Source organism: Syngnathoides biaculeatus, chromosome 23 (genome assembly GCF_019802595.1).
Source record: "Syngnathoides biaculeatus isolate LvHL_M chromosome 23, ASM1980259v1, whole genome shotgun sequence".
In the NCBI taxonomy this organism is placed as follows: domain Eukaryota; kingdom Metazoa; phylum Chordata; class Actinopteri; order Syngnathiformes; family Syngnathidae; genus Syngnathoides; species Syngnathoides biaculeatus.
In genome coordinates this window covers 3,340,847-3,365,577 of record NC_084662.1, presented here as the reverse complement: position 1 = coordinate 3,365,577, position 24,731 = coordinate 3,340,847, and the positions used below count along the sequence as shown (strand labels likewise).

The following is a 24,731-nucleotide window of genomic DNA, read 5'->3' as shown; positions in this document are numbered from 1 at the left end:
AACTTGCTCCCAGGTTCGTTGGCCCGTTCCCGATTTCCAAGGTTATTAACCCGGTCGCCGTCTCGCTGAAACTGCCCAGGTCGATGAGGGTGCACCCTACGTTCCACGTCAGCAGACTTCGCCCGAATCGCACGTCGTCGCTGGCTCCTCTGCTCAAGTCCCCCCCGCCCCCCCGCATGGTCGACGGTGGGTTGGTGTATACTGTGCGCCGGTTGCTGTCTTCCCGCCGCAGAGGAAGGGGGGTCCAGTATCTGGTGGACTGGGAGGGATATGGCCCGGAGGAGCGCTCTTGGATCCCCTCCTGCTTCGTCGTGGACCGCTCCCTCATCAGGGACTTTCACGCGGCTCACCCTGATGCTCCTGGGCCGTCCAGAGCCGGCCGTTGAGGGGGTGGGGTACTGTCATGCTCCTGGATTCCAGCCAGGGCTGGGCGTGGCCAGCTAATCAGAAGGTGCACACCTGCGCCTCATGAACACTGAGTAGACCCAGTACATATAGGACCCAGGGGACGACAAATACTCCGCTAGATCGTTGCTCTTCATGCCTCGTTCCCGCACCCCTGCTTTCCTGACTTCTGATCTCCGTGCACCGACCCACGCCTGTCCACTGACCACCCTCGTAAGCCCATTCGTACTGGTACTTCGGATTGTTTGGACTGTCTACTTGATCTCAGACCTCGGACCGAATAAAGGTTTCCTCTGTACTGTCTGCTGTCTCTGGAGTCGTGCATTTGGGTCCACCCTTGAGCCCCGCATCGTGACAGAAGCGGGACATTGACAGACAGATCGGTCCACGGCTACAGTGATCTGGATTTTGTATCAGTCCATTGTGATAAAGAGGTAGCTAAGTCGAAAGGCAAAGCTCTCAATTTACCAGTTGATCTACGTTCCTACCCTCACCTATGGTCACGAGCTGCGGGTCATGACTCTAAGAATATGATCCCGGATACAAGCGGCCGAAATGAGTTTCCTTCGCAGGGTGTCCGGGAGGGGCTTAGTGTTGAGCAGCTGCTCCTAGGCATTGAGAGGAGCCAGATGAGGTGGCTGGGGCATCTGATTTGGGTGTTCTGGGCACGTCCCACTGCAAAGAGACCCTGGGCATGAGCCAGGATACACTGGAGACACTACATCTCTTGGCCTGTCTGGAAACGCCTTGGGATCCTCCCAGAAGAGCTGGATGAAGTAGCTGGGGAAAGGGAAGTCTCAGCATTCCTGCTAAAGCTACTGCCCTGACTTGACCTGACCCGGAAAAGTGGTAGAAGATGAATGGATAGATGGAGGTTGTCTGGCAATAGATGCGGACGCCTGTGAGGGATGGATAAGACATGCAATACAATTATTTCCAAGGAGCATCTGCAGAGGGGACATCCCAGACAATGTTTATGAAAATGCGTTGCCCAACACCCAGGAGCTGGTGAATTAGTATTTTTCGAATTTGTATCGAATATTTCCTGCCATAGGTTTGTTTGGGTTTCTGATTTTTATTTACTCCATTTCACAACCCCAAAACATTCATGGCAGATTAATTGAAGACTCAAAATTTCCAAAAGGTTTTAATATGAGTGCAAATGTTTTTCTGTTTCTTTGTGTCCTGGGATTGGCTGGTGACCAGTTCAGGGTGTAGGCCACATCTCGCCCGATGGAAGCTGGGACAGGCTCCAGCACGCCCATGACCTTAGTGAGGATAAGTGATATGGTAAATTGATAGATGGATGAATTCTGTATTTTTGTCGAACAAGTCGAAAGAAAGTTTGTCAAAATGAAGCAATAAAATCACAATATAATGTGAGCATGATATTTTATATTCAAGGCCCGTTATTTCAAAAAGTACTTTTTTAATATGTTCAAGCTTCTGGTCTCGTTAATACAAAACAGCGGGTTTGCCTCAGTTTGGTTGCCAGTGGCAACCTGGACGTGCTACGTCTGACCAATGCGTCACAAGCTGCCTTTACGTGCTATGGAAAATCCAATACATGTAGCGCGTGAAACAGACGACTCTCTCTCACAAAGTCCAAATATGAACGGCCTATTCACAGATAAATTCCCTAATCGGCCTACTTTATTTAACATGAATGAATAGTAAATGTTGTTTTGATGTTGTTAAACGTAAAACATAAAATATATAGCCACCGTTTTTTTCCCAGAATGTGCGGATTCGACTAGTTTGTTTGACAGTCGGAGGGATTGGTGTAAATTGAAAAAAAAATACATTACCCAGTGAGGGATTTTGATCCAAAATTACTCTTGAGTGTTGATTAGCAATATGCATTTGAATGGAAGTGAAGGGGTTTAGAAAGGAAAGCAAAGTTTCCGGCGTGTCTATGAATGCAGCAGTGGTTCCAGGGAAGACTCAGCTGCAGCCGCTTGGCATCGGAGCGGCTCGGCGCCGCAATCCATCTCTTCAAGTGCGCGACCAAACCCACAAAACTGCTGCCATTTTTACCCCCCTCCTCACTTTACTTTTAGTGAGCCGTCACCAGACGTGGAGCAGCATTACACTAGACCATGTAGGATTTTACTGCTGTGGGTTGCATTAATTTATTTCTTTTGGTACTTTTATCGGCTGGTCTACAAAACTGACACGCCGCTTGTCTCATTCACGTCTTCGCCTTGTAGTCTCGAAGCGTGAACTTTGGTGAAAACTACCCAGCAAGTCACACGTGGTCGATATAGCAGCCTGTCCGTGATATATTCGACGTGACAACACTTTTCACCATGAGGTAAGAAGACCCAGTTTGCGTTCAATGTCACAAAAAGATCAATGAGACATGATGGAAGTTGGGAACAGCGCATACTAGCAAAACGTGTCGATGTAGGCACTAATGCTCCAAATGTGATTGGGGTAACGGAGTGTCCACATAGTGCCATGCCTGGTGGGCTTGTTTTCAAGATGACGTTATGAAAATAGTGTCAGCTTTGTGAAGGACGGCAACTTGCTTGTGCAGCATTTTGAACGAGCGGGGTTTGGAATGGCGTGTGCTGTTTTCTGCCGCTACTCCCACACAACACAGGAGGGATTATGATGGGGTTCTGTGTATTTGATGCAACATTAATACACGTACACGGGGTGAAAGGAGTTCATCCCCGCATTTTTATTGTCTCAGCCAGCATGTCCACAATGTCCACATGTTTCGACTGTGAACCCATATGGGTTCATCACAATATAAGATCGGCTCATATACATAACAAATTCTTGCATAATTATTTTTTAAATGAAAAAACAGGGAATAAATGTTCGACCGATATTTAATTTACTTTAATATGGACCTTGGGAGAAAAAAAAAAAAGAAAAAAAGCATGTAATACCTCATTGTTATTGAAAGTGAAGACATTTTAGCAAAAACCAATAAGTTGAAACATGGTTTACTTTGGTCTAGGTCCACGTGAAATTATGTGGCAGGCCGAATTTGGCCATCGGTTTGAAACGTGACTTTTAAAGGGAAATGCCCACTTAATGACTGACTTTGGGAAGTGAAAGAAATATGCTGATGATCCAGATGACAGTTTATTGCTCAATATGCAGTGTTCACCTTCATAACCTAACGTCTGACACCGAACTACAAGTGTGATTCTCCCTTAAACGTGACATTAGGCGTTCATTTTGAGGCAACTTGCTGTTTTGTAACGTGTGTTGTGTGATGTGTTGTTTCTCTGAGAGGACTAAGTACACGATGCTTGCTGTCTTTTAAAATGGCAACAATGATCCCAAGGTGCAGGAATGCATCTGCTCCATTTAATTTCATTCCCTAACAACCTCAGTGCGAGTGTGTGGTTTTGATTTAGTTTTATCTGGGATGAAAAGTATCGTGAATTTGTGTTAAATATGAGACATAAAAAGTGGATAAGACTTTCTTTTTTTCTTTTATGAAAAGCCTTAATTGAATCCAGTTGTACGCCAAACTGATGTGAACAAAAGCTTTAGTTGTTGCCAAAGAGCAGCATGCTGTGCATGTTCCAGCATGACATTCATTCATTCCTTCATTAATTTTCCAAGTCGCTTATCCTCACAAGGGTTGTGGGAGTGCTGGAGCCTATCCCAGCTATCATTGGGAAGGAGGCGGGGTACACCCTGTTTGCCAGCCAATCGCAGGGCACACAGAGACAAACAACCATATACACTCAAAACACACCTAACGACAATTTAGAGTCACCAATTACTGCATGTTTTGGGGATGTGGGAGGAAACCGGAGTGCCCAGAGAAAACCCACACAGCCACGGGGATAACATGCAAACTTCACACGGGCAGGGTTGGGGTTTGAACCCTGGTCCTCAGAACTGTGAGACCAACACCCAAACCAGACACTCCGCCGTTCCACCTCCAGCATGACAACTTTCTTTTATTGTTCTGGTTGTTCCCATCCTCTTCATATCAGTACAGTATTATGATTTCTGATGGATCATAAGATTTGAAAATGTATGTTTTAGAAGTGGATCTGGTGACAACAATGAAAAACTGATGACAAGCAGAAGAAAATTGACTTGTTAACATGTTTCTCTCCTTGCTTTTTTGAAAGGGCAGATCTGTCTCCAGAAGGGTGGTATTTTTGTGTGTCTGTGTCTGGTGTGTAACGTGTCTGTATGAATGGCAGTCCCAGCTGCTCACAGTTTACTCATGCAGGACACTAAGCAGCAGATGGGCAACACAGCCCCACTTAACATTTGGATAAAATCTCTGCTTGTAATTTGTCATCGATGTGTCCATTTTAAGAATTTCCATTGTTTGATATTCAGTTTTAATTATCGATGTGGTCCGGGCTGATGGATTTCACTTTCCCATATCAATATGTTCAAGTTTGCGGGAATGGTTGTCATTTTTTTCTCACCTTGGCACCATCAGTAGCACTACCAAATTATCTGGAGCTTTTCATAAAAACTTGGGTCAAACGAAATTCTCTGACAGACAAACAATTGGCTGAGGCCTGATACACATCACATTTTTGCCTTGTAAAGTGGCGACATTCTCAAAAAATTCTCTCTTCCTTTGGAAAATAAGTCTTCCTGTCTGAGAACCCTCTTTTGTACATCAAATGACATCAGGTAAGACATCTTTTTTTTCCATTTATGGTCGTTTCTGTACTCATCGATCTTGAGGGCTTCTTTGATCGGTTACGTTCAGTTTCATGTCACCATTCTCAGGGTCATGACTCGGGAGAAGTTGGCTTTCCCCCAAACACGAGTTTTGGTTCTAAATATTGAACACATTATTTAAGTCTGTTTGCCCTAAAATTGGGATGAATCCAATCAGATCTAAGGACAAATCATCCATTTTCTACATTGCTTATTCTCACTAGTGTCACGGGTATGCTAGAGCTTATCCCAGCCAACTTACAGGTATGAGGCGGGGTACACCCTGAATTGGTTGCCAGCGAGGTGTAGGAGTATAAGGGAACCACCGTTCGCACTCACATTCATACCTACAGGCAATGTACAGTGTTTAATTAACCTATTATAATGCATGTTTTGGGATGCGGGAGGAAAACTGAGTACCCGGAGACAACCCACCCATGAACGGGGACAGCATCCAAATTTCACAGACGCGGTTGGATTTAAACTTGTGTCCTCAGAACTGTGACACTGATGTGGTAACCAGTCATTTACTGTGCTGCCACCTAAGGACAGTCTTATTAGATAATATTATAAGATTTAAGATTATCTTGGAATACAATGGGGAAACTTCATTGATAAGCTAACTACTAGCATTATAGTACCTATGTGGATATTTGAATAAATGGCAGTGTAACACATGTAGACAGACAATCACAATACCTAGAAGCCCATGTATTGTTCGTTCTACGTGTTAACATGCTCAGTGTAGAACACAGAATTAACAGCCAGCCAAACTCTGTTCAAGACCCAGGATATCAGTGTTCTGTAGCTCCTTTATTGAAGAATTGAAGCAGAGTGAAACTGTAAATAGTGAAGAAATATACAGCACTTGGTGAGTTATCGATTAAGCCTGTACTGTATATCAATAAAATGTATGAAAATAGCAACCTAAACTAATCGTGTTAACCAATTGAAAATCCTATCCACTTATGAACAGGTATTACAATAGGTGGGTTAGCATAAAAATCCACACTAATAGCTTAACAGCCAGCCTGGCATCTGACATACAGTGATCAAAGAATAGCTAATTATCTAGGATATGGACGAAATCAAAGTGAACATATTTCCATTTCCATACAACATGCACCAACATAAACATCAAAGATTGGGCTACTGCATCACAACAAACTTATAGCCACTGCTTTCTGAAGGCTAGCATACACGAAATGATGGACAACACGAAGTGCGTTCTGTGGCTGATTGTTTACACAAGGGAAGTTCGATCTTCTCTGTAACTGTACAAAGCATGAACAAATGAGTGCTGCCACCCAGAGGTCAGATGCGAAATTACACCAAGGCATTAAATTAACAAGGCTGTGTAAGTGCAACTAATTAACACGTGAAAACCATAATAAAATATGCAAAACAGAAAAATACCTCAGGACATCTTGCAGGGCAGAACAGACTATTCTTTAGCCTCTGTGGAGAAAGGTTAGACTGTGAGTCACTGAGACGAAGGAAAATCTGAATAAAGACAAATGATCTGCCACTCTCTTCTTTGTTACCAGGGGGCTGATGGAACATTTTCTTTTGGCGGGGTGGGGGGGAAATGGCCTCCTTGATTCCACCAACTCTGTTTATTTTCCTTATCAATTAGGCTTTATACGGTCAGGATTTTTGGGGATGATCGTCAGGAAGGGCATCCGGCGTAAAAATTATGCCAAACATACATATGCATTCATCTGAGATGATACGCTGTGGCGACCCCGAAAGGGACAAGCCGAAAGAAACACATAATTGCCAATGAGCGAGTTTAAAAAAATGATAACTCATCACCGATCCAATCCTAAAATGGAGCAATGACCTGTTCATTTACTGTAAATACTTAGTTGGTCAAAAATATACTTAACAAGAAGTAATGTATGAGTAAGTATTAATTGTTTCTTTGTTCATCTATTTATGCCAGAAAGACATAATAACAAACAGAACATATTCTTGGTCTTCGGTTCTAACTTACTGTAAGCACTAGCTTGCTAGGCTAGACAACTTTCTGTTGCCTGCTTGTGAGCTATAAGTACGTGAACATACCTCAAGGAGGCCTTAAAGCCCAAGTGTCATCCCTATAAACATTCTAAAATAAATATTGTAATGAAAAATACATAACATTCTTCACTTCAATGTCTATACAAAAAAATTAATGTGAACGGAGAGCACATCATCCATGCGCAAAGTTGCAGAGGTGTCATTCTACGATATCCAAGTGGTTGCCATATTGGCTGCATCTTCCGTCCGTGACGTCACCCGGACATTCGCCAATGAAAACACACGGTGCACCCTAACTATGGGAGACAAACGTGCCCCTTCTGGCATGGAAGCTCTTTTCGAAAAGGAGAACACCACACAATAGAGTGAAGTTACCGGGGCAATATTACACCATTGTTTCGAGCCCTCAGGGCAATTTTACACTATTGTTTCGAGCCATATTAAAATGATATGCGATCACGGCCAAACCGCATCACCGTCCGATCCACTTCCGCGGTGGAGATGAGCCATTGCGGCTCATCACAGCCGGCCGATGTGGCTTATGACGGAGCTGAGCGGTGCTGCTTTAGGGGGTTGTTCATAGACGCCAAAGTACACGATGAACGACACAGTCGAGCCGGGGCGCTTTACTGCGCGCACGCGGCTGAGTGAGGCATTCTCGGCTGGGTTTTTCAGAGCCGCCCCCGTCTGTAAAGCCTGACGTTACTTCCTGCTTCTTCTCGAAAACAAATCCCTCGAGAGGATTTTCATGGCAGGAGTTACAAAAAGCTGTATACATCAAAATCATGTTTTGTGGTGAAAAAACTAGAGGCAGAAGCACTGTCCCCGATGTCCACGCAATGTTGCAGAGGCGTGCCAACCAGAACAGCCCAACAACATCCACCGCCTTTAGGAACACCGGGCGTATCTCATCCACCCCCGCGGGCCTGCCACCAACGAGCTTTTTAAAGACCTCGGTGTCCTCAGCCCCAGAGATAGAAGAGTCTGCCTCAGAGTCCCCAGATTCAGCTTCCTCATGGGAAAGCCTGTTGGTGGAATTGAGGAGTTCCTCAAAGTATTCCCCCCACCGACTCACAACGTCCCGAGGTGAGGTCAGCAGCTCCCCATGCCCACTATACACAGTGTTGACTGTGCACTGCTTCCCCGCCCGAGACGCTGGACGGTGGACCAGAATTACCTCGAAGCCATCCTGAAGTCGGTCTCCATGGCCTCACCAAACTCCTCCCACGCCCGGGTTTTTGCCTCAGTGACCACCGAAGCTGCATTCCGCTTGGCCAGCCGGTACCTCTCAGCTGCATTGGGAGTCCCACAGGCTAAAAATGCCTGATTGGACTCCTTCTTCAACTTGACAGCATCCCTCACAATGTGTTCGCAGATTGCCGCCACAACAGGCACCGATCACCTTACAGCCACAGCTCGGTCGGCTGCCTCAGCAATAGAGGCGGGGGACATTGACATTGACGTGAGCAAAGTTCTTTCGGAGGTGGGAGTTGAAATTCCTTCTGACAGGGGAATCTGCTACCCGTTCCCAGCAGACCCTCACAATACGTTTGGGCCTGCCACCTTGGACTGGCATCTTCCTCCCCCACCATCGGAGCCAACTCACCACCAGGTGGTGATCAGTTCACAGCTCCGCCCCGCTCTTCACCTGAGTGTCCAAGTCATGCGGTCGTAAGTCCAATGAAACAACCAGAAAGTCGATCAGTGAACTGCGACATGGGGTGTCCTTGTGCCAGGTGGACAAGTGGACACCCTTGTGCCTGAACATGGTGTTCGTTATGGACAATCCGTGATAAGCACAGACGTCCTGTAACAGAAAACCACTGTGGTTCTGATCAGGGGGCTGTTCTTCCCAATCACACCCTTCCAGGTCTCACTGTCATTGCCCACGTTCGGATTGAAGTCCCACAGCAAAATAAAGGGGTCCGCTCTCCAGCGCTCCCTCTAAGGACTCCAAAAAGAGACTCTGAACTGCTGGTTGGTCCATAAGTACAAACAACAGTCAGGACCCGTCCCCCCACCTGCAGGCGGAGGGAGGCTACCCTCTCATCTACCAGGGTAAACTCCAACATACAGGCCCCAAGCTGGGGGGCAATAAGCATACCCACACCTGTTCGGTGTCTCTCCCCGTGGGCAACTCCAGAGTGGAACAGAGTCCACACCCTCTCCCGGTGACCCGCATCCGGGCAAGGGAAACCAAGATCCAATATTTTTGCTCATCATAGGGGTTTTAGAGCCGTGCTTTGTCTGACCTCTCACCTAGGACCGTTTTGCCATGGGTGACCCTACCAGGGGCGCGAAGCCCCAGACAACGTAGCTCCGAGGATCATCGAGACACACAAACCCCTCCACCACGATAAGGTGACTGCTCAAGGTGGGGTCACTCTGAGACAACCAAAGGAAATACAAAATGCAGTTTTCAAATGACAATTCAATTTATTAGGGTGTAAAAAAATCCAAACCTTTCAGACCTTCTGTGTAAAACTAATTGGCTTTGAGCCCTACCCCCAAACCAAAGCATTTGCAAGGATTGGTGATCAGTTTTTCACATCGTTCTGGAAAAACTTTGTCCCACTCTTTGCTGAATTATCTCAACGCTGCAAAATTGGAGGGTTTTCTAGCATGAACTGCCTGTTTAAGGTCACACGACAGCATCTCAATTGGATTGAAATCCAGACTTTGACTTGCCCACTCTAAAACATTATTATTGATTTGAACCATTCAGAAGTGGATTTGTTAATGTGTTTCGGATCATTGTCCTCATCCATGATCGAAGAGCACTTGAGTTTCAGGGCAGGAACTGATGGCTGGACGTTCTCCTCCAGGAATTTCTGTTACACAGCAGAATTCATGGTTCCATCATTCACAGAAAGTTATCCTGGTCCTAAAGCAGCAAAGTAGCCCCAGACCACCACCATCCTTCACTCTTGGCATAATATGCTTTTCATCTTATTGTGCCTTTTTACCCCAGATGTAACGTGCCATACACTTTCCAAAAACTTAAAATTTTGACCCGTCAGTTCACAGAACGTTTCTCCAAAATCTGAAGGATTATCAAGATGTTTTTTTGGCAAATGTGAAATGATCCTTTTGTATTCTTTGCTGACAGCGCGGGCTTTCACTTGGGAACTCTTTCATGGATGCCACTTTAGGCCATGGTCTTTCCTAAGTTTAGAATCATAAAGACTGACATTAACTGAGGCCAGGGAGGCCTACAGGTCTTTAGATGTTATATTATGTTCTTTTGTGACCTCCTGGATGAGTCATTGTTGCTTTTTGGAGTAATTTTAGTTGGTCATCCACTCCTGAGAAGGTTTGGCACTGTTCCCAGTTTTCGCCATTTGGCTCTGACAGTGGTTTGCTAGAGCCCCAAAACCTTGGAAATGGCTTTGTAACTTTTCCAGACAGGTGGATTTCAGTCACTTTTTTTTGTCAATTGTTCTTGATTTTGGATGGATTGTGACATAATGCATTGTTTATTGAGATCTTGTAGCCTACTTCACATTCTCTGACAGATTTTATTGAAGTAATTTCTTTATTCACTAAGTATGGTGGTAATCAGGTTTGGGTATGTCTTGTGAAATTGAAATCCCATTTTCCAAGTTTGTGGTTAGTCACAGTGACTTTGTGATTTAAAAGGGGTGGGGTGGGGGGAAGCAATTACCTTTTCAAGGTCAGAAAGGTTTGGATTTTGTTGTACCTTAATAAACAGAGTTGTCATTTGAAAACATTCTGTATTTCCTTGGGTTGTCTCTGAGTGATGTTAAAATTGGGTTAATGAACCCCTTGTGTGTGGGGGGAAAAAAATGAAATCAGGAGGGGAAAATACTTCTTCAAGACACTGTACTGTAGCACAAATATTCAAAGAAATATGGAGGACCTAACATCTTACTGAATGCCAAAGTATAAACAGAAGATATTCAAATATTGCAACGGGACTTTTTAAACTTAAAAGCTGTGCAGTTTAGCTTGTTAATGGGTGTGACCGATAAAATGTTAGTTATGTAGATCTTGATCCAGAATTATTGTGATGATCCATATTAAGATTAATTCTATTCTTGCCATTCTAGTTACATCTGTGAAGGTCAATGGTAGCAGGACAGAGTTCATTCCGAAAATAAAGTAATGGTGGCAGTCAGTTGACTTGCCTGCAGTGTGTTAAGATGCACATAATGCTGATGTCACCTTATTGAGACGAGGAAGATAGGCGGCATCATTATGGTTACTGAACTGTGACGAGTCATTATAACAAGCCTTGGCAACTGTGGACAGGCAACGTGCCTCCCAGGTGCTGCAGTTGACACCATAGATAAAAGAGAGAAGTGGAGGCCTGTTTACTTTCAGCGTCAGAACTCATGAGTTTGAGTTGGCCTGCGACCAATAATATTGTTAGATCTAAAGGAGGCATTGGAGGCATTACTGGGGTCACCATGAGGCCAATTTGATATGGAAGTAAATTCATTCAATGTCTTTTTTTCAGGGTTAGTAAAGTTGCCATGTGATATTTTAAAGCGAGTGGTTATCATCAGGGGCTTTCAAAAGTTTGACTGTCACTTTTGAAAAAGGTGGACAACATGTTGGAAAAAGAGTTGCATCACATATGTGTCACAATTACTTGAGCAACTTCGTTAGTATCAAGTAATACACAAGAAATTGTAACAAAAAAGCGCGCCACAGACATTTCAAGACATACAGTACCTGCAAATTTATTTAATTTTAAAAATAACCTTTTAAATTGTAAGAGGGAAAAAAATCCTCCCAAGTTGTACAAATCAGAACTTGACCAACATTTCATGTCTTAATGCGTGATATAATAAGTGGATCTCTAAATAATTTTATCTGAGGGTTTTTTGTTCCTTTTTCTTGCACTCTTGTTTTGAGATGGTACCACAGCGGGATAACTCATAGAAAAGGGGATGCGAATGAAATAGAAAAGTGAATTAAAAAAACAGCAATAATAAACCAACAGAACCAAAATAGAACTTTATGTCCACACATCTCTATGTTTTGCTACTGGAAAGGTTTTTGTTTGTTTTTACACACTCAAGCATTCAAACACATTTTACCAGTGTGACAAGATTGATGAGCATCATCGTGGTCTTCCTATTGTGGTAATCATCTTTTACCTCTGAGCTGTTAACTACAAGTGATGGAACTTGTCAGTTGCCTTTATAGGGTCAGGATTTTTGGGTCTGATCACTGATCAGCAAGTTTAAAAAAGCTATAAACAACCACCAATCCGATCACAAGCTGGAGCAATGAGTGTGTTTAAATTAACTGTTAATGTACTGTATATACATGTGCATTTAATTGCACGTATATATATATATATATATATATATATATATATATATAGACAGCATGGTGGATCAGCTGGTAAAGTGTTGGCCTCACAGTTCTGAGGTCCCTTGTTCAATCCTGGACCCACCTGTGTGGAGTTTGCGTGTTCTCCCCGTGGGTTGTTGGTGTGCCCTGAGATTTTTCCAATTGTAAAGTAGGTGCCTTGGCTCCAAAAAGGTTGGAATTTGCTGCTCTGGTCAGATCATGTGTTCAACAGAATGCCTGCTTGTGAGCTATATTGTATTAAAAGTATGTGAACATACCTCAGTCAAGCCTTACACGAATGCCGCCTCCTGTCCGGACCACCAGTGACCACCAACACGTTTTTTTTTCTTTATTCTCTTCTTATAATACAGTTGGCATGATCCACTCGTGTTGTCATTGCCAGGGTGATGAGTGTATCCCGTCGCATTTGCATTGACAAGATAGAGCCCAATTACAGTAAAAAATATTGTATTGGAATACAAGATTTTATTGCAGTCGTCTGATATAGCACAATTGTGAGAACAAATTTGTCTTGTAGTCTGATCCGTGGATTACTTGTCTCTCAGCCGTCTTGTCTCAGATGCAGTGGATGTATTTATTTGCTTTTTTAATAACTTTATTGGCCCGCAAATTTTTTACAGTTCTACATCAAAGGACACAGAGAATGCTTAGAAAAAACATGCTTTCATATTCAAATATAGTGGGCACAATAGCGATGCGGCGTGAATAACTTTTGCGGAGCTGATCAATTATCTCATCAATCGGATCAGTGAATTAAGTTAATAAAATGCTTATGATCGGCGGATACTGATCTCACCGATCAACTAGGCGTAAAGCAGTCACTCACATTTGAAAAATTGTACTGGTGTGGTCAGTCATGCCCGCAGATAAAAAGTTGCGGGTGTGATTAGTAATGGAATCTCTAGACCTTAAATAAACTCATTGGCTATGCAATTAATGACATTTGGGAGTTATCAGAATAAATAAGTTGATCATTTGTACATCACTTATAACAAACAAAAATTATGAATTCAAAAATAAATAAAAAGATAAGTCGTCCTAGATACTGCTAGTCCAATGATACTGATGTGATGTCGATGACTCAGAGGATTTTTCACATTAACAGAATAATATAACTGCAAATTAAAATTAAAAAATAACAAATACCGGTATATTACTGAATTTAGAAAAAACAACAACTTCAAGATAACACGGTACCACCGCGGAAAATAACAATTCGTCTTTAGATATATGGACAGACTAGTCTAACGTTACAACTAAGAGTCAAAAGAGACTTTCGACATAAATGCGCTCGCAGTACGTGAAGAAGCTCTGAACATGTGCTTTTGGCATACATGCTCCGAACATGCTCAGTACGGTTAACTTGCATTTCCTGTTACTGGGTGAATACTGATTGTTTAGGATCAGGCTTCTTTTGTTCCAAATGTTTATGAAATGTCCAGTCACTCACGTTTGAAAAATATACAGGTGTGGTCAGTCATGCCTGAAGGTATAACGTTACGGGTGTGGTCCACCAGTCATGCTCGCAGATATAAAGTTGCGGGTGTGTGTTCTTTTTGTAATTCTGAGTGTACCCTGTTAAGACCGGAGGGGGGCGGTGTCAGGTAAACTAGGAAGTAGAAGTAGGCTGAGCAGCAACTCGTTGTTAGAGACTGTGTGATTCCGTGTTTAAAAAAAAAAAAAAAATGTCAGGCTGTGGATCGGTTTTCATGTGCGCTGAGTGTGCGACAAGTGCGCAATTGCGCAGTGGAACACCTTAGAGGGAACATTGCGACTTCTTTCAATATCTGTATTTCTACTTGTAACAAATTTTACACAAGATTTGCGAATGCGATGGTGCGCGGGCGCATACGCATTTGTCAAATCACAGTGACTGGCGTAAAGTCTACTGGTCAGTGTACATATCGAGTTGATTATTATTAGGAATAAAGTTTTTATAATGTCATCTTGTTCTCAAACCATCGGCCAAGTGATAAAACATTGTGACTCCAGCATTCAGAGACATTTTTACAAAGCTCTAAATATTTTTTGTGTGTAATTTAGTGTGTAATGAACAGAAGGGTTGTTTGTTTAATCTGCAAGCCAACGTCCTTACCATATGGCGGCTTTGGTAAGTTCCTGTGACTGACATCACTTACTGGGAATGAGAAGATGGAATGCTATGGACTTATAGTTGGGTGACTAGACGAAGGCCAGGGTTAACTTGGAAACAAAATCTCATGAGGGGGCCAAGTTTTTTTCATCTTTCTTTTTGGAGTGTGAAACAGCTTGTCAAGAATGAGAACCTTAGCTCTATTACCATTCTCACAAACTGTATCATCAACTAACATTATGATTAACGTATGGTGGAGTAACTTGCTTGTCTTAAAAGGACTTGCATATATATATTGACTGTCCGACCAAAGTTTGAGTCTCTCTTACCTATGGTCACTTTTACTTGGCGAAGCTGTTCATTTGTTTTCAGATATGTGAATCTGCATGTGATCATGTTATACAACTCTAACCAGTGGCATGCCCACAGTGCGCTCAGTTGTGTGATTTACTATAGAGGGATCATTCTAGCAGACTGACTCAATGGCTCATCAATGTACATCTCCACTTCGAACTTTCCACTGTCACTGAGTTATATCTCTGAGTAAGACAAAAAAGTTAGTTACGGGATATAGTGGTAATTATATTTGAGTTATTGTTTTCTGAAGTTGTAAATTTTTATATGCAGTTACCCTTAAAAATGTTGGGAAAGTGACATACCACCAATATAGAAATGTGAATTTATAGATTTGATCATTCCGAGGAAGAGATATATCTGATTACCTGAATAATTGATCATTAAAGTTCCACTGCCACGTAAAACATGGAATTTAGTATGTTGTTAACCATAGAAAATCAGCCGGAATGGACTCATCTATTTGTTCACAGCACGTTAGGATGTTTCCGTGTATTGTTTTTTTTTTTTTTTTTTTTTTTTTTTTTAAATCTCCCTCCATGAAAATTCACTTGACTGTTTTGAGTTGAACAAGAACCAGGAAGTGACGTTTTTTGCAGACACCTACTGCAGCGGGATCGCGTGTCTGTACCTATTTGAGCTGTTTTTTCTGTGTCTGAGCCAAAATGCCAGCTCGTTGTGTTGCTGGATTTTGCTCGAACACTCTAGAGGATGGATTCACTCTTTACATGTTTCCAAAAGACCCGATTCATCGTGGAAAATAGTTAGCACATGTACAAATGGCTAGATCTTTGTGTGTTCCAAATGACAGGTACAGTAGGTGTGTATAGAGCAATTAAAAAAAAATAATAGTTGGGGGGGACAAATTTGTCACACAGTTTATAGCATATGTTACGTGTGAATTAAGAATAAATCCCCTTGGTCTTCTTACTCTTTTCCTTTTTTGGCTTGTCCCGTTAGGGGTCGCCACAGCGTGTCATATTTTTTAATCTAAGCCCATGTCCTGCATCTTCCTCTCTAACACAAACTGCCCTCATGTCTTCCCTCACAACATCCATCAATCTTCTCTTTGGTCTTCCTCTCACTCTTTTGCTTGGCAGCTTTATCCTCTGCACCCTTCTACCAATATACTCACTGTCTCGCCTCTGGACATGTCCAAAACATCGAAGTCTGCTGTCTTGAATCTTGTCTTCAAAACAACATACTTTGGCTGTCCCTCTAATGAACTCATTTCGAATCCTATCCAACCTGCCCACTCCTAGAGAGGACCTCAACATCTTCATTTCTGCCACCTCCAGTTCTGCTTCTTTTTGTCTCTTCAATGCCAGTCTCAAATCCATACATTATGGCCGGCCTCACCACTGTTTTATAAACTTTTCCCTTCATTCTACCAGAGACTCTTCTGTCACATAACTCACCAGACACATTCCGCCAGCTGTTCCAACCTGCTTGGACCCATTTCTTCACTTCCTTACCACACTCACTATTGCTCTGGATTGTTGACCACAAGTATTTGAAGTCATCTACCCTCGCTATCGCTTCTCCATGGAGCCTCACTCTTCCCCGTCCACCCGTCTCATTCACCCACATACAGTGAAGAAAATAAGTATTTGAACACCCAGCTATATGGCAAGTTCTCCCACTTAGAAATCATGGACGGGTCTGAAATTTTTATCGTCGGTACATGTCCACTTTGAGAAAGATAATCTAAAAAGAAAAATCCAGAAATAATTGACAAATCAAATCAAATTTCTGGGCTGCCGCTGAGAAACAGAGTTTCAGCTCCGTCCAAAGAGTTTTTTTTCAATTGTGTTTAGGTCTGGAGGATAGGCCACACCAGAACCTTGATATGGTTCTTATGGAGCCACTCCTTGGTTGTTCAATGCTCTGACTGAGGGAAAGAGGTTGTTCCCCAAAATCTCACAATACATGGCAGCAGTCATCCTCTCCTTAAAAACGTGCCATTGTCCTGTCCCATGTGCAGAAAAACACCCCCGAAGCATGATGCTACCACCCCCATGCTTCACAGTAGGTATGGTGCTCTTGGGATGGAACTCATCATTCGTCTTCCTCCAAACACGGTTAGTGGGATTATGACCAAAAAGTTCAAATTTGGTCTCTTCTAACCAGAGACCTTTCTCCCATGAATCCCATGAAATGCATGATTTTTAGTATGTTATTAATGAAAAAACGGCAGCTGACATGGACCCATGCATTTTTTTTTTTTTTTACCACAAAACATTATTTTGACGTACATGGCTTTTTGTAACTCCCGCCATGAAAATCCTCTCGAGGGATTTATTTTCAAGAAGCAGGAATTGATGTACATGGCGGGACCGCCTTCAAGTGGACTCATTTGTTTCTATTAGTTTTACCTCCAAGAAGATAGCTCGTTGTTCCTTTGTGTTAGCCAAAATGTCGGCTCATTGGATTGCTGGACATTGCTTGAACTCTCAGGAGGATAGATTTATCCTTCATAAGGTTGCAAGAGACCCGGTTCGTCGTGAAAAATGGATTGCACGGGTGCAATGGACGAGAGCTTCGTGGGTTCCAAATGACAGGTAGGTGCGTGTACAGCTACTAAAAAAAATAATAGTTTGCGGCGGACCACGTAATCCATCTCTCATAACGTAACAAAAGATCTGCGTACATATGACAGGCGTGCTAAATGTGTCCATGTGCGCGTCGGACGGCGTCGGGCTCGCCGACGAAGGCTGCTGCATCGCCGCGCCCAGCCTCCGGGCTCACGGACAGCGGCGGCTCTGAAGAACGCTGCCGACAATGGCGCACTCAGCCGCGTGCGACGACAATGCCATAAAGCGCCCCGGCTCGACGGTGTTGTTCATCGTGAACGGTGGCAGCGATGAACAACGCCGTAAAGCAGCTGACTGGGCTCTGTGATAAGCCACCTCAGCGCCGAAAATGACCCAACCCGGCTGAGGAGCCGCGTGGACCATTCAAGGCGTAAGCGCAGGCTGCGCGTTGGGCTCGCGGACGCTGGCGGCTCTGAAAAATGCTGCCGACAATGGCGCACTCAGCCGCGTGCGACGATAACGCTGTAAAGCTCCCCGGCTCGACGGTGTTGTTCAACGCGTACTGCGGGGCTATGAACAACGCCCTGAAGCAGCCCAGCCCGGCTCCGTGATAAGCCACCACGGCGTCGAAAATGAGCATACCGGCCGGCTGCGATGGGCCGCGATGGCTCATCTCTGCTCCCAAAGTGGATTGGACGGGGAGGCGGTTTGGCCGTAATCGCATATAATTTTAATATGGCTCGAAACAATAGTGTAATATTGCCCTGAGGGCTGGAAACAATGGTGTAGTATTGCCCCGGTAACTTCACTCAATTTTGTGGTGTTCTCCTTTTCGAAAAGAGCTTCCGTGTCAGAAGGGGCGTGTTCGTCTCCCATAGCAGGGTCCACCTCGTGTTTTCAATGGCGAATGTCCAGGTGACGTCACGGATAGGGGATGCAGTCAATATGGCGACCACTTGGATGTCGGTGAATGACATTTCCGCAACTTTGCGCATGGATGACGCACGCGCTCTCTCCGCTCATTTATTTTTTTGTATAGACATTGAAGTGAAGAATGTTATGTATTTTTCATGACAATATCTATTTTAGGATGTTTATAGGGATGACACTTGACCTTTAAGTTTGATATATGACTCATACGGTGATAATCGTATTATTTTGAAAAGCACTTTCTTCAGATCTTAAGGATTCTGGTTTCTTTTGTATAAAACAGATTCCTCCTCAGTTTGGTTGTCAGAGACAACTTAGACTTTATTTTCATTTTTGTCATCCATCCATCCATTTTCGTAGCAGCTTATCCTCACAAGGGTTGCGTGTGTGCTGGAGCCAATCCCAGCTATAAACGGGAAGGAGGTTGGGTACACCCTGAACTAGCTGCCAGCCAATCGGAGGGCACATAGAGACAAATAGCCGCACTCACAATCACACCTAAGGGCAATTTAGAGTGTCCAATTGATGTTGCATGTTTTTTGGGATATGGGAGGAAACCGGAGTGCTTGGAGAAAACCCATGCAGGCACAGGGAGAACATGCAAACTCCACACAGGGAGGGCCTGGATTGAACCTGGGTCCTCAGAACTGTGAGGCCAGAGCTTTCAAGCTGCGCCACTGTGCACTTTGTACCCTGGTTTATTGCAACTGCAGTTGCTTTTTAATTGTGCTCTATAAATAATGTTGAATAAATTTGTCAGAATGTACCACTTCATCAGAAAAATAAGCACTTAATTTGTGTGTAAAAGTGGTTACTGTTCATTCATTATCAACAAGCCTTATTATTCCCTCATTCATGCAAGGCTCTGTCAGAAAATTTTCTAATTGATTTTGGTCTAAATAAGGCATGCGGCACTGCTGTGCAGTGACGACAAGCACTGTGTATACTCTGAATAATTTATTTTTGTCGTCTAAGGGAGCATTTTCCACCCTGCTCACAGTAGCTATGGGTTTACTTGAATTTTCTGCATAGATTTGGGCTTTTCATTCCTGATTTATGGAAGGAGAAGGAGTAGGAGGAGGATGAAAAAAAAATCATATATTTAGTTGTGCAAATTTCTTTATCTTTGAATTGTTTGCTAGTTGGCTAGCAGATTCTAGTGTGCATTACTGCCTCCTAGAAACGAGTGATCAAGAAGGAAAGGAAACTCGGGATATGTGTTACTGTATTGATCACTACCCATAACCTACAGTGCAACCCATTCTTTTATCCTTTGTTTAACAAGTCTCTAAACTAAGCATCTTACACAAACTAGTGCTCATCTAGAAAATGAGACTCTAATGAAACTTTCAGAGGTCTCCAGTACAATGCATTCTCTCCATCTGCTAACAACTTTTGAGAAGCACCTGTGAAACTGAGTTCCCGGGTTACCATATATTGACACTTGAGAAGATGGACTCACAGTTGGGTTTTTGTTAGTTATTTTTTCTTTTTAATGGAGGCACCCGTTCCTCAATTACTCTGGACAACTCATTTGTTATTGTCCTTACGCTTTGCTTTGCTTTGACTTTCCCCAATCGTTTTGATGTCAAATAAAAAAATTTACCCCGACTTAAATGTAGTGTTATTCAGCTTTCCCCCTGTGTTTTTGACACATCAGGAGATATCATTGCCAGGAAGAGGCTTGCATGGCAGGCTGTAATGCCTTCTACATCCTAATGCCCCCAACCCTGCCAGCCCGGGTTTGTGTGTTGGTGTACGTTTTAGAGGGAGTTGTGGGAGCTGTGTGTTAATCCACTCCAAACTAGATGCTCTCTGCTTGCTCTTGCTCTCACATTCATAGCAGTTCTCCGACTCCAAGAATGACTGCCAACAAATGAAAAGCATGTTGCCTTTTTTAATGGTTTATTTTTTCAACACAACTTACCTGCCTAAGCCTGTCTGAATCCAGTGTTTAAATTACAGATGATCATCATTTAATGTGCAAATGATGAAGGATGAGTATTTGGATAACTATGCATGTGTCTACTGTACATTCAGTCATACCTTCATAAACAAACTCTTGTGGTTGGGATAACACTTATTTTTAACCAAATCTTGTTGAGGTGTCAATTTGGAAGGTTACTGTGATGCGTTTTTGTCTGTGCCATTTATATGGATCAGGGTTTGGCACTTGTATGTGTGAGCAATAAGACTAAAACAGGTGGCTGCTCTGTTTGTCCATCTGTCTGCTCTTGTCCCCAGCAGCTGTCTGTGCTTGTTTTTGTTGCTCAAGTCAAGACTCACAAACTAACCTCTGTAGTCTGTCAGTCTCACCGTACATCCTCATAAAAGACATGTTCCTACCTAGTAACAGTTTTGCACTTCACTTGGGCAGTGTTCATGTGTAATTTAGTTGTTGTCCGTTGTTGTCAAGCAGATCATGATATATTGTGTGCGTTCTTCTGTAAGGATTTGGGCTTTGGAACCGTACGTAGCGCTATAGTTCCAGTCTGGAGTGTGGACAAAATGTAAAAATGGTAACTATCCCATGCCCTCAGCTCAAGAGGTGCATCACTGTTAGCCCCTTAAATTCTGATGTCTCTCCTTGCGTGGCATTATATATGTTCTCTGCATATGGATTATCTGTGTAGTGCAACACAAAATAAAAATGTGTTAATTTAATTTTATGCTTTATTTTAAAATACAATATTGTATTCTGGCGGCATGGCGGCTCAGCTGGTAAAGCGTTGGGCTCACAGTTCTGAGGACCCGGGTACGATCCTGGCCCCACCTGTGTGGAGTTTGCATATTCTCCCCGTGCCTGTGTGGGTTTTCTCCGGGCACTCTGGTTTCCTCACACATCCCAAAAACATGCAATATTAATTGGACATTAACATTGGAGGTGTGATTGCGAGTGTGGCTGTTTGTCTCTATGTGCCCTGCGATTGGCTGGTAACCAGTTCAGGGTGTACCCTGCCCCCTGCCCGTTGACAGCTGGGATCGGCTCCAGCACTCCCCGCGACCCTTGTAAGGATAAGTGGCAAAGAAAATGGATGGATGGATATTGTTTTCTGCTGCTTCAGGTGACGTGCCTCCATGTTGCCATACTGTTGTTGCCAGGGGCCCCAGAGGCTGAATAAAGTATGCCGACCACAGTCACTCACATTTAAAAAATGTATGGGTCTGGTCAGTCATGCCCGCAGATATAAAGTTACGGGTGTGGTCCACCAGTAATGCCCGCGGATATCCAGTTGCGGGTGTATGTTCTGTTTGTAATTATGAGTGTACGCCTTTAAGAGCGGAGGGGGGCTGTGTCAGGTACACTAGGAAGTATATGTAGGCTGAGCAGCAACTCGTTAGAGACTGTGTGCTTCAGTGTTTAAAAAAAAAAAAAAAAGACGTCAGGCTGTGCTTCACTGCGCTGGATCGGTTTTCATGCGTGCTGAGTGTCTGCGACAAGTGTGCAATTGCGCAGTGGCGCATCTTAGAGGAAACATTGGTCAAGACTACACAAAATGAGCAATGTCTTTCAATATCTATGAATTTCTACTCGTAACAAATTTTACGCATGGAGGCGTTCAGGAGGCATCCTAAACTGATGCCAAGCCACCTCATCTGGAAATTCTCAATGCGGAGGAGCAATGGTTCTACTTTGAGCCCCTTCCAGGTGACTGAGCTTCTCACCTTATCACTAACAGAGAGCCTGAACAACTTGTGCAGGAAACTCATTTCGGCCACTTGACCCCATCTTATTGTTTTGGTCACGACCCACACCACTTGACCATAAGTGAGGAAAATTCAGAGCTTTCTGTTTCGGCTCAGCTCATTCTTCACCACAGTGGACCAAAATATATTCTGCATTACTGCAGGCGCAGCACCGATCTGCTTCTTAAATTTGCCTTTCCATTTTTCCTCACTCAAGACCCCAAGCTATTTGAAGTCCTCCACGGACTCAGATTTAGATGTGGTTATTCTCATTTCAGCTGCTTCACACTTGGTTGTGAACCGCTCCAGTTATGTAGCCTAGCAAGCTAGTGCTAGCACATGTGTTTGGGTGTAAACCTGTTGCTGTTGAACACATGATTTGACCAGATTCAAAACCACCTTTTTGAAGCCAAGTTACATACTTTACAAGAGTAAAATTTTACTGCACACCAATAAACACAAATGGCACAAAAAGTTCCATATTTTCTGGATCTTCTTTTTCTTTTCCCCTTGTCCCGTTAGGGGTTGCCATAGCGTGTCATCTTTTCTCATGTAAGCCTATCTAGTGCATCACCTTCTCTAACACACACTGTCCTCATGTTCTCCCTCACAAAATTCATCAACCTTTTCTTTGGTCTTCCTCTCGTTCTTTTGCCTGGCAGCTCCATCCTCAGCACTCTTTTACCAATATACTCACTCTTTCGCATCTGAACATGTACAAAAAATTGAAGTCTGCTCGCTCTAACCTAGCCTCCAAAACATCCAACTTTGGCTGTTCCTCTGATGAGCTCATTTCTAATCCTATTCAATATGTTCAAACCAAGGGAGAACCTCAGCATCTTCATTTCTACTACCTCCAGTTCTGCTTCCTGTTGTTTCTTCAGTGCCACCGTCTCTAATCCATACATCATGGCCGGCCTCACCACTGTTTTATAAACTTTGCCCTTCATCCCACTGGAGACTCTTCTGTCGCATAAAACACCAGACACCTTCCGCCAACTGTTCCACCCTGCTTGGACCTATTTATTCACTTCTTTACCACACTCTCCATTGCTCTGTATTCTTGACCCCAAGTATTTGAAGTCATCTACCCTCGGTATCTCTTCTCCCTGGAGCTCCACTCCTCCTTCTCCGCCCCTCACATTCAAGCACATATATTCTGTTTTACTTCGGCGAATCTTCATTCCTCTCCTTTCCAGTGCGTGCCTCCATTTTTCTAATTGTTCCTCCACCTGCTCCCTGCTTTCACTGCGGATCACAGTATCATCTGCGAACATCATAGTCCAAGGGGATTCCAGTCCAACCTCATCTGTCACCTTATCCATTAATACCGCAAACAGGACGGGGCTCAGCGCGGATCCCTGATGCAGTCCCACCTCCACCTTAAATTCTTCTGACACACCACTGGCACACCTCACCGCTGTTCTGTTGCCCTCATACATGTCCTGTGCTATTCTAACATATTTCTCCGCCACACCAGACTTGCGCATGCAGTACCACAGTTCCTCTCTTGATACTCTGTCATAGGCTTTCTCTAGATCCACAAAGACACAATGTAGCTTCTTCTGACCTCTGTACTTTTCGACTAGCATCCTCAAGGCAAATAATGCAACTGTGGTACTCTTTCTAGGCATGAAACCATACTGTTGCTCGCAGATACTTCTGTCCTGAGTCTAGCCTCCACTACTGTTTCCCTTAACTTCATTGTGTGACTCATCATCCTTATTCCTCGATAGTTTCCACAGCTCTGAACATCACCTTTGGTCTTAAAAATGGGGACTAGCACATTTTTCCGCCATTCTTCTGGCATCTTCTCTCCTGCTAGTATTCTATTGAATAAGTTGGTCAAAATCTCCACAGCCACCTCTCCAAATTGCTTCCATACTGGTATGTCATCAGGACCAACTGTGTTTCCATTTTTCATTCTCTTCAGTACCTTTCTAACTTCCACCTTACTAATCATTGTCACTTCCTGGTCATTCACGCTTGCCTCTTCTACTCTACCTTCTCTCCCATTTTCTTCATTCATTAACTTCTCAAAGTACTCTTTCCATCTACTTAACACACTACTGGCACCAGTCAACATATCGCCATCGCTATCCTTAATCACCTTTACTTTCTGCACATCCTTCCCATCTCTATCCCTCTGTCTGGCCAACTTGTCGAGATCCTTTTCTCCCTCTTTCGCATCCAGCTTGGTGTACATCTCATCATATGCCTTTTGTTTAGCATTCGCTACCTCTACCTTTGCCCGACGTCGCATCTCAATGTATTTTTTCCGCCTCTCCTTGGTTCTCTCCATGTCCCACTTCTTCTTTGCTGATCTCTTTTCTTGAATGACTTCCTGTATTTTGGGGCTCTACCCCCAAGTCTCCTTCTCCCCTTTCCTACCAGAAGGCACCCCAAGTACTCTCCTGGCTGCCTCTCTGAGTACCTTGGCAGTAGTATTTCAGTCTTCCAGGAGCTCTTCCTGTCCATCTAGAGCCTGTCTCACCTCTTTCCGAAAGGCCACACGAAATTCTTCCTTCCTCAACTTCCAATTTTCCAGATGACAAGCCGCTACCATTCTTCTTGTGGCGTGAACCCTGAGACCTGTTTTCCAATGTTTTTTTTTTTTTTTTTTTTTTTTTTTTTTTTTTTTTTGCGAGAGGCTATGAGTTTAAAAGTACAACAAAAACATGTTCAAATGAAATGGTCCA

The 24,731-nt window shown here is 43.6% G+C and overlaps 1 protein-coding gene across 4 annotated transcripts in view; it reads left to right on the top strand.

Moving 5' to 3' along the window:
- The first annotated feature begins 2,254 nt into the window (after positions 1–2,254).
- Positions 2,255–24,731, top strand: part of enah (ENAH actin regulator) — a 179,781-nt gene continuing 157,304 nt past the window's right edge. Inside the window, exons 1-2 of one of the 4 annotated variants that reach the window (XM_061812328.1) lie at positions 2,255–2,506; positions 2,616–2,719. In XM_061812328.1, coding sequence (XP_061668312.1) covers positions 2,715–2,719 — 5 coding nt within the window. In that variant the 5' untranslated portion in view covers positions 2,255–2,506; positions 2,616–2,714. Of the gene's footprint in view, positions 2,720–24,731 lie in introns of all 4 variants that reach the window. The other 3 variants (XM_061812327.1, XM_061812330.1, XM_061812331.1) reach the window with 3 other exon arrangements.